At 46.4% G+C, this 10,239-nt stretch overlaps 1 protein-coding gene across 1 annotated transcript in view; it reads right to left on the reverse strand.

Moving 5' to 3' along the window:
• Positions 1-349: 349 nt before the first annotated feature.
• Ecsit (ECSIT signaling integrator) overlaps positions 350-10,239 on the reverse strand; it is a 13,916-nt gene continuing 4,026 nt past the window's right edge. Inside the window, exons 3-9 of the mRNA XM_015489061.2 lie at positions 6,157-6,275; positions 4,145-4,562; positions 3,671-3,894; positions 1,725-1,782; positions 1,451-1,599; positions 1,241-1,346; positions 350-690 (exon numbers count right to left, since the gene is read on the reverse strand). Of these exons, the coding sequence (XP_015344547.1) occupies positions 443-690; positions 1,241-1,346; positions 1,451-1,599; positions 1,725-1,782; positions 3,671-3,894; positions 4,145-4,562; positions 6,157-6,252 (1,299 nt within the window). The 5' untranslated portion in view covers positions 6,253-6,275 and the 3' untranslated portion in view covers positions 350-442. The remainder of the gene's footprint in view (positions 691-1,240; positions 1,347-1,450; positions 1,600-1,724; positions 1,783-3,670; positions 3,895-4,144; positions 4,563-6,156; positions 6,276-10,239) is intronic.

The following is a 10,239-nucleotide window of genomic DNA, read 5'->3' on the forward strand; positions in this document are numbered from 1 at the left end:
CCGCCTCCGCCTCGGGCTCCGGCGCCCGCTCCGCCATCCCCCCCACCCTAGTTACCAGCCTCCCCCGTTGTTAGGAGCCCGACCGGAAGTGGCGCACATCTTCGGCGCCACCGGGAAATTTCTCGCGGACCCTCACTGACCGGCAGCGCCAAAAGGAGAACTAGAGCAGAATATGCGCATGCGCTCTCTCTACCCGCCTCTTTTCGTTACTTTTCAATTTCCCTTAGAGAGCGTGAAGTTCCTGGCAGTAGAGCTTGTAGGCCTGCCGAGTGGGAGGGATCCATCGCTGACTCCCCAGCATTTGCGATATTTAAGAGGGGTTGCTTCACAGCCAAGGAGGGAAGACAGCCCCAAGCAGGAAAACTTTTATTTGCTGTACACTCAAAGGTCATCTTGTGCTTTCGCACCAGTCTTCTGCCTGTGCCCTCCTGCCCGCTCACACTCAACTCCGGCCCTGCTGCTGTCGCTTCCGGTGATCTTCTTCTTCCTCCTGGACCTCGCACAGGGGCCGGGGTGGCTCTTCCAGCCCAGAATTTGTTAGGAGCTCCCCTGTGGACCCTGCCAGGCGGAAGATCACTGGAATCTGGGCCAGGGCTGGATTAGTCTCCTGCAGGCCCTGTATCCACTTGGCTAGTGTCGCCTGGTCGTGAGCACCTGCCATGCACATGGCGAAGATGGGTCCTTCTTCCACTGTTGGGAGAGAGGGCCCTCAGAGTTAGCGGTGGGATGTAGCGGCTTCCCTACCCATACCTCTTCGAAGTACTTTGTGGTGAAGACCTTTGCACAAGTGGTCCCTCACATAGACTCATTACGTGGGCCATGCCTCCTGCTTCTTCCAGGTTCTGCCAGGAAGCCTTCCTGAATGCCCCCACTTGAGGCTGGGTGGCATGTTTCTCCCCTGAGCTTCTCAAAATGTAACTTGCCTGTCTCCCCACTGACTCGTGGACTGGGTCTGTCCTGATAATACCCAGTCACTAGCACAGAAGTGCTCCTTAAATTTGACATGGAGGGAGGGAAAAAACCAAGGGATGACAGGCCTGAGTGGCCTCAGTTCTAGAGCCCTAGGGGCACATTACATGTATGAGGGAGTGGGTATATAGGCTGTGTCTCAGCCGGGGACTCCAGAGGTCACACCTCCCCTTGTGTTGGGTCCTGCGTTTTTAGATGTGTATGTGGTGTTGGCCATTGAACAGGCCCTTGTGTATGCTAGGAAAGCACTCTACCATGCTCAAGTTTTTACCTTCATCAATGTCAAATTCATAGTCATCCCAGCCACTTCTTGCATAGTCCAGGTCCAGTTGCATTGGGTAGTAGAGGTTCCATTCCTCTGGAATCTCTTCCACTTTCTACCTCGAGAAGCAGGGTAGAGGCAGGGTCAGAGGCCCAGGATCTAGTAAAGGAGGCCTAGCCTCCCTTTCTACCAGCCCACCACCCATGCTTAGACTCTTACCCTCTCTTCAGGGGGCAGCAAGTCAGCTCTGAGGATGTGGTAATACACACACTTGCTGCGGAGCCACAGGGAGAAGGGACCCTCAACGAAGATAGGCCGTGCTGGGTTATGGTGGGCCAGAGCTGCTTGCTGATCGGGACTCTGGATACCTGGTATGGACACACATGTACCCTGCTGTCCTGAGAGGCTCTGCCCACCCAGCAGGCCTGGTAGAAGCCAGAAGTGGCTGGGACAGGTCAGTGGCCTGGTGGCTTCCCCATGCTTGGGTCCTTACCTACGATGTGTGGCTGGACGGGATCTTCTGTACCTGTCAAATCATCAGACAAAGGCATCTGCGAAAAGGATCGGGGTAGAAGCCTGTGACCCTCAGCCTCTACAGAGGCGGCCAGGAGAAAGAAAGGGATGCCAGCAAATCCAGTACTCCTCCATGGGGTCCCTTACATGTCACTAAAAACCCATCCTCACGACTGGGGTTGTAGCTCTGTTAGAGCAATTGCCTAGCACATGTGAGGCACTGAGTTCTATCCTCAGCACTACATAAAAATAAATAAAATTCTCTCCTCCTTTCTATCCAATTGGGCCAGAGCCACCAACATCAAAGACCTTCACAGCAAGGGAACCCTGGAGCTAGCCCACTTATGTTAAAAATCCTGGCTCTGTCACAAGCTGCATAACCTCAGCCTTTCGTTCCTCCCAAGTGTAAAACAAGGACAATAATGGCTCTTCAGATGGTACTAAAACACTGAGTGCCTGGCATGGAACAAGTGCTTAGGGCTGGTGAATTAAAGAAAAACAGCCAGGCATAAGATCAAAGCCAGCCTCAGCAACTTAGTGAAACCCTGTCTCAAAAAAAGGAAAAAAAGAAAAATAATTCACATTCAGATATCTCAAGAAGGAGACATGAAAAACAAAGGACAGTGTTCCAAAGTGAGAAGGAACTCCCTTTTGTATCTTTTCAAAGTTTATACCCTGAACATAATTTTAAAAACACAACAAAATAAAACAATGTTTTGCAACATCCACAATTCTTTGACTAAAATACCAGTCCGAACAACATTTGTAATGCATATTGTGTGTCCTTTCAAGTTATAAAGAGCTGAGATGGATCAATGTCTCCCAGTCGTGATTTTCCCCACTTAGTGGTGCTGTGAATGTAATGGAGGGCCCTGTGCATGCAAGGGAGTCTCTCTACCAAGGAGCTAAATATCCCCCCAGCCCAGTTAGACCATTAAGTAAAAAGAACAAAAGGCGAGGTATAGAATATGTATATAAAATGCTCTCCCAACCAGGCATGGTGGCACACCCCTGAAATCCCAGCTACTCCAGAGGCTGAAGGAAGAGGATGGCAAGTTTGAGGTCAGCTGGGCAACTTAGCGATTACCCTGTCTCAAAAAATAAAATTAAAAGGGATGTAGCTCAGGGGTAGACTAATTGCCAGCTTTTGCAAAGCCCAGGATCCAATCACCAGTACTGCAAAAACAACAAAACCAGGTGAGGCCTTGGGGGAGGTCATGGGGTCACTGGAGGCATCACCCTTTGGAAAAGACCAAATGTAGTTCTTGCAGGACTGATATCCCAGATTGGTTTCCACCCAGGTCTGGATTGGTGCTCTTTAATGTGGGTTGTTAAAAAATAAGTGAGGCTGGCCCCTGAATTTCTCTGCCTTTCTGTATGATTTCTTCTGCGTGTGCTTCCACCATAAGCCAAACAGATGGGAGCTGTCTGATCTTGGATTTTCAACTTCTGAAACTGCAAGCTAAATAAACCTCTTTTTCTTTTTTATTTCTGGTACAGGGAATTGAACCCAGAGGTGCTCTGCCTCAGAACTACATCCTTAGCCCTTTTTATTTTGAGTTAGAATCTTGCAAAATTGCTAAAGTTGACCTCAAACTTGGAACCCTCCTGTCTCGGCCTCCTGAGTTGCTAGGTTTACAGGCATGTGCCATTAAGCCCAGCATCATTTTTCTTTATAAAGCACCCATGCTCAGGTATTTTGTTATAGCAACAGGAAAATGAACTGATGCATCCAATCTACAATATTTTGTTATAGCAGCCAAATGGATTCTAAGAGGTCAAGCTGTGGCAAGGAGTAAGGGCCATGGGAATCTACTGGAGGGCTCAGCCAGGCAATCAGTCACTTAGGTGGGTGAGGGGACTACCAGGAGCAACAATGTGACCCAACCAGGGGCAAGAGTTGCTGGAGTGGACAAGAGTAGATACCTGGTATACTGTGATCCTGGCACTGAGGTCAGGTTCTATGTGCCGCAGGCCCAGCTTAGCCAGGTCCACGGGGTCCTGGGGCAGGTCACGGGGCACAGGGAAGGGATTGATGTTCTTGAAGCGGGTGAGCCATAGCCGCATACGCAGGTACTTGAGCATGGGGTAGCTTTTGCGTCCAAATATCTGGATCAGCAGAAACTCTGTCTCTTTGTTGGGCATCACTCCTGTGCCAGGCAGATGCAGACATTACCTCAGGGAGGGAGGGAGAGGAGTGAAAGGGAAGAGGAAGATAGAAAACTGAAGTCAGGGGACAGATAACAAAATCAAAGGGAAAGTCAGAAGGAGGCAGGAAAAGGACGAGAGAGAGAAAGAAGTGGAGCCATGGAGTGATGGAGGAGCCCAAGAACTGGAGCAGGAGGTGGCCTGCTGTGAGGGTCACCCACTGCCCCACCCTGAGCTGTGCCCAGGCCTCACCGTGATTCTCCATCTGCTCCAGGACAGCAATCCCACACTCCTGCTGCCGAGGGTAGTGGAGGAAGATGCGCTGGATGACGCTGCGAGGCCGGAAGACCTCTTTGGGGAAGATGTCCAGGAGCAGGTTGTAGACGGTCAGATCCCGTTCAACGCCATACTCCCGCATCTTACGCAGGGCCAGGTAGATGAAGTCAACGTGGCCACGCTTGCGCACGTTGTACTGCCCAAAATTCTGCACAGCCCGCACAAAGCTTGCTTTGTCTCGCTCCCCACCTGGTTCCTGCCTAAACAGCTCCTCATGGGGCGCCAGGGCCTTAATGGGCTTCTTCGGGGGCTCAGGTGGATGAGGAACCAGTGACATTTCAGAGTTGTGGGTAGTTGTACTACAGTGGAGGCCCCGCAAGGCCTGGGGGAGCACCTGGGGACAGAGGACAGCTGCTGTAATCTCTTTCCTGAGAGGCCCTTGGCATCTTGAGGGTCTCTGAGGAATACGGTAGTGGGTTACAAACCCAAGATCAGACACCAATACAGAGTGACAAAACACAATGCAGGAGCAATACTGACAGTCTTCCCTGCCAGGAACTGTTGAGCCATTTTTTATGAACTTTTTTTTTTTGCAGTGCTGAGGATCAAACCCAGGGCCACACACATACTAAGCAAGCAATGCAGTCCTCGAGCAGGTTATAAATGTGAGGCTCATTTAATCTTTACAACTGTCCACAAGAGGAAGCATTTTCATGTTCATTTTACAGATGAGGAACTGAGGAACGGGGAGATGAAGTGGGATGCCTGGGACCACATGGCTGCAAAGCAATAGAGTGAAGACTGGAGCTCTCCACTCTCTACTCTGCTGCTGCCCCCAACAGCCAGTCCATGTCCTGATTAAATCAGATGTAAAATAGGAGCTGGAGCCAGGGGCCGTGGCGCACGCCTGCAATCCCAGCAGCTTGGGAGGCTGAGACAGGAGTATCAGGAGTTCAAAGCCAGCCTCAGCAATGGCGAGGTGCTGAGTAACTCAGTGAGGCCGTGTCTCTAAATAATAAATACAAAAAAGGGATGGGGATGTGGCTCAGTGGTCAAGTGCCTCTGAGTTCAATCCCTGGTATCATAAATAAATAAATAAAATAGGGATGGAGCGTGATTCTCCATCTGTTCAGTGTCAGAGCGCTCGTTTGCCTAACATGTGAGGCTCTAGTTGCATCTCAAGCACTGCAAAAAGAAAAAAAAAAAAAAAAAGGCACTCATTTGAAGTGAAATTTCAGCCAATTAATACTACAGGTGGTGTGGGCATAGGGCACAAATCAGAAAGGAAACACTAGAATGCACAGTGAAGGGGAAACCCCACAAATGGGATGCTGGAAGTGAAGTGGACAGCACAGGACCAGGCTGGGTAACTGCTCATCAAGGCAGCGCTTACCCTTCCATTACTGCTGTTGTGACCTATGGCTACTGACATGCTTCTACTTTCAGGTCACTTTGGTACAGGAAGTAAGTTCAATTTTCTGTGTCCATCTCTATACCTGCTTGCAGGAGCAGCCCATAGTTATCACCCAAATCTCCTTAGCTCGTATGTCCTTAATTTCAAAGTCAATGGTTTGGCCCACATGAGTACTAGCACCCCTTAAAATAAGTTAGGGGGCTTAGGGTGGAACACTCGTCTGGCATGTGCAAGGCCCTGGTTCTGTTCTCAGCACCAGTAAATACATACATAAATTAGGGACTTTTTATGGGCCTTCAGCACAGAAGGGCCAGCTCAGACCAACCAGAGCTGACTCCTTTGAGTAGATTTTAGAAGGGTTAAAAGCAAGTCCCAGGGCAGGGATTGTCCCAGGCTCACGGGTAGAGCGCTTGCCTAGCATGCGTGAGGCACTGGGTTTGATCCCAGTACCACATAAAAATAAAAACAAATAAAATAAAGGTATGTGTCCATCTACAACTAAAACAAATTTTAAAAAAAGCAAGTCCCAAGCCTTCCTCCCTCCATCCTGATACAATGCCCACCTGCTGGTTACCTGAGAGAAGGGGGCTCCAGTGAGGGCAGCCCCACAGATGCCTCCCCAGCCCCTTGAGAGGCCTCGGGTCAGAAGGATGGCTTGCACCCAGCTCATACCTCCGCCGGTTGGACAGCCACCTGGCCAAGACACAAGAGATGCATCAGCCTGGCAGCCTAGCTACTAACAGAAACAAGAGGGTGTATTCCAGACTATGGCTACCTCGCCAGCCCTGCCATGACCCTGTTGTGACTTCAAATGGTTTTCTGATCCAGAAGATGGGCTTGGGTAAGGGCTGGGGTTGTGGCCCAGTGGTAGAGCCTAGTATGTGTGAGGCTCTAGGTTTGATTCTCAGCACCTTATATAAATAGACAAAATAACAGTCCTTTAACAACTAAAAAAAAAAAAGTATATTTTTAAAAAATGGACTTGGGTGACTATTATAATCAGGGATTTTTCTGCTGCGCCAAACCTTTCACTGTCTTCACAAATTTGCTAGTGTAACAGTTCCCTCACCTCACTACTGGAACATTCTTCTTCTTCTTCTTTTTTTAAAATTTATTGCCTATTTTATTACATAAAGAGGTCTATAAAGTATGCTTCTCACCCAGGGGGGATTGAACCCAGTGCCATGGTGTTGGCAGGTGCTCTACCACTGAGGTATATCCCAGGCCCTTTAATTTTTTTTTTTTTTTTTTGATACAGGGTCTTAATAAGTTGAGGAGGCTGGACTTGACTTTGCAATCCTCCTGCCCCAACCTTCCAAGTGGCTGGGATTGCAGGTGTGTGCCATGGCACCGAGCTGAGAGAACACTGTATATACATGTTCTGTACCTGGCCTTTTGCTGTTTTCATGTAGTAGTGTGACTGGGCTGGGGCTGTAACTCAGTGGTAGAGCAGCTGCTTAGCATGCACTACACGTGGCTCTATCATTTTGTTTTTCAAATATCTGTTTGTGTTTGTTTTTCTTATTTTATTTTATTTTTTTAGTTTTAGGTGGACACAATATCTTTATTTTTTATTTTTATGTGGTGCTGAGGATCGAGCCCAGTGCCTCATGCATGCTAGGCGAGCACTCTACCACTGAGCCACAACCCCAGCCCTGTTTGTGTTTACTTTTGAGACACGGAATCATGTTGCCCAGGCTGGTCTGAAACTTGTAGACTCACGTGATCCTCATATCTCAGCTTCATAAGTAGCTGGGACTACAAGCATATGCCACCACACCTGGCTCACATATCCCTTTTAAAATTTTTAAATACTGGGTGAAGTACCACACCACTGTAAATCATGAGGCTGATATAGGTAGAAAAAAATTCCAGACCAGCATATGAAACTTATCAAGATCCTGTGTCAGAATAAAATAAAAGAATAAATGAAAGAAAGAGGCTGTGGATATAGGCCATTTGGTACTGCAAAACAACAGTAGGAAATAGGAAGGGGTGATACGAAGAGCAGCAGAATAGAATAGACATTATGATTGCTGTATGTATATAGGTGACTGTATGTCCAATGTGATTCTGCAATCTGTACAATCAGAAAAATGAGAAATTATACCCCAATTGATTCTAATGTATGAATTGTCAAGATCGTTGTAATGTCATGTGTAGTTAAAAAAAATAAATAAATAAAAGCAAATAAATGTCTCTCTCTTTTTTTGGTGGGGGGGGGGGCAGGAATCCAATCAGGATCCAATCATGCCCATCCAACATGGGCATGCTAAGCCATGTTCTATAACCCTAGCCCCTAAAAGTATAAATAAATGTCTTTTGATTTAAGGCGGCGGGGTAACTGGGAATTTATCCCAAGTGTGCTTAACCCCTGAGCCACAACCCCAGCCCTTTTTTATATTTTATTTTGAGACAGGGTCTCAATGAGTTGCTTAGGGCCTAAGTTGCTAAGGCTAGTTTTAAACTTGTGATCCTCCTGACTCAGCCTCTAGAGTCACTGAGAATATAAGCATGCGCCAAGGTGCCCAGCTCTTTTGATTTTTTTTTAAACATTTATTTTTTAGTTGTAGGAGGACACGAGGACACAATACCTTTATTTTATTTTTTATGTGGTGCTGAGGATCGAACCCAGTGCCTTGGGCAAGTGCTCTACCTATGAGCCACAACCTCAGCTCCTCTTTTGATTTTTTTTAAATTATTTTTTCCACAATTATATTTTCTGAATTTTGGGCTTTAAGGATTTTGATCTTTCCTGAACTTCAACATTTCAGGTTATGGCAATCTGGGATTGTACCTTTGGGGATTATGGTCCAAACCAATCCTGGTCACATGTCTAAACTCAGGCACTGACTCCATTTTTCTGTATTTCTTGTTTTCTCCTGATGCCAGGGACAGAGCCCAGGACCTCATAATTGTGTACATGATAGGCAAGCACTCTCCTACTGAGCAACATCCCTAGCCCTTTTCTTTAAATTTTATTTTGACAGGGTCTTGTTACATTTCAGAGGCTGGTCTTCAACTTGCAATCCTCCTCCTCAGCTTCCCAAGGAGCTGGCACTATAGGCATGGCCACTGGACCCGGCTCAATAGCAAATTTCTTTCTTTTTTTTTTTTTCCCCCCCTGGTACTGGGACTAAACCCAGAGGGGCTTTTAACACTGAGCTATATCCCTATTCCTTTTTATTTTGAGACAAGATCTCATTAAGTTGCTTAGGGCCTCACTAAATTGCTGAGACTGGCCTTGAACTTTCAATCCTACTGTCTCAGCCTCCAGAGTCACAGGGATTACAGGTACCACAGCGCCCAGTTCAATAGCACATTTCCTTTTTTCTTTTTTTAATTTTTCTTCAGTTGTTGATAGACCTTTATTTTACTTATTTACATGAGGTGCTGAGAATCGAACTCAATGCCTTACTCACACCAGGCAACTATGCTACTGCTGAACTCCAGCCCCAACCCCTAATAGCACATTTCTTAATGGTTGCCTTAAATTGCTCTAAAAATAAACTTGAATGTAAGTATTTCAGACATCAGTAACATCAGTGGCAGTGACAATGTGATAGGGTCACAAGCATACAGTGGAAAAAGCGTGAAAAGAGGCTTTAGAGGGTACATGTTCTGAAGGCAGACTTTTTTTTTTTTTTTTTTTTTGCAGTACTGGGGATTGAACCCAGGACCTTGCATGCTAGGCCTATGTTCTACCACTGAGCTACACCCCCTACCCTGAAGGCATTCACTGTACACAGTGGTGACTGAAATCTAGTCTTACTTGGTAAGGGGCAGAGCTCTGATTATGTTTTGTTTTGTTCAAAAACACTTTTATTCACATACTATAAAGCTAATCCCTTCAAAGTGTCTAAAATTCATCTGAACACAATAGTATGCCATGCCTAGCTTCATGTTAAATTATTCTTAGGAATTTTATTCTGCTGGTTGTAGTAGTACCTGTAATCCCAGCTACTTGGGGCTGAGGCAGGAAAATCACCAAGTTTGAGCTCAGCTGGGCAACTCAGTAAGACCCTTTCTCAAAATAAAAAGGGTGCTGGACATGGTGGTACAGGCTTATAATCCCAGTGACTGTGGAGGCTAAGGCAGGAGTATTGCAAATTCAAAGCCAGCCTCAGCAATTTAGCAAAGCCCTAAGCAATTTAGCAAGACCCTGACTCAAAATAAAAAAGGAGGCTGTCACTGTTTGTGGCTCAGTGGTAGAGCACTTGCCTAGCATGTGTGAGACACTAGGTTCCATCCTCAGCACCATATAAAAAATTTAAGTCATTGTATTCATTCTTCAACTAAAAATATTTTTAAACAATAATAATAAAAATTTAAAAAAAATTAAAAAGGACTAGGGATGTCACTCAGTGGTTAAGTGCCCCTGGATTCAATCCCTGACACCAAAATAAATAAATAAATAAAAATAAAAGTAGGGCTGGGGATGTGGCTCAAGTGGTAGCGCGCTCGCCTGTCATGCGTGCGGCCCGGGTTCGATCCTCAGCACCACATACAAACAAAGATGTTGTGTCTGCCAATAACTAACTAAATAAATAAATATTTAAAAAAAATAAATAAATAAAATAAAATAAAAAATAAAAGTAAAGAGGGCTAGGGATGTGGCTCAGTGTTAAACACCCCTTAGTTCAATCCCTAGCGAGGA

This window comes from Marmota marmota, unplaced genomic scaffold (genome assembly GCF_001458135.2).
Source record: "Marmota marmota marmota unplaced genomic scaffold, marMar, whole genome shotgun sequence".
Taxonomy (NCBI): domain Eukaryota; kingdom Metazoa; phylum Chordata; class Mammalia; order Rodentia; family Sciuridae; genus Marmota; species Marmota marmota.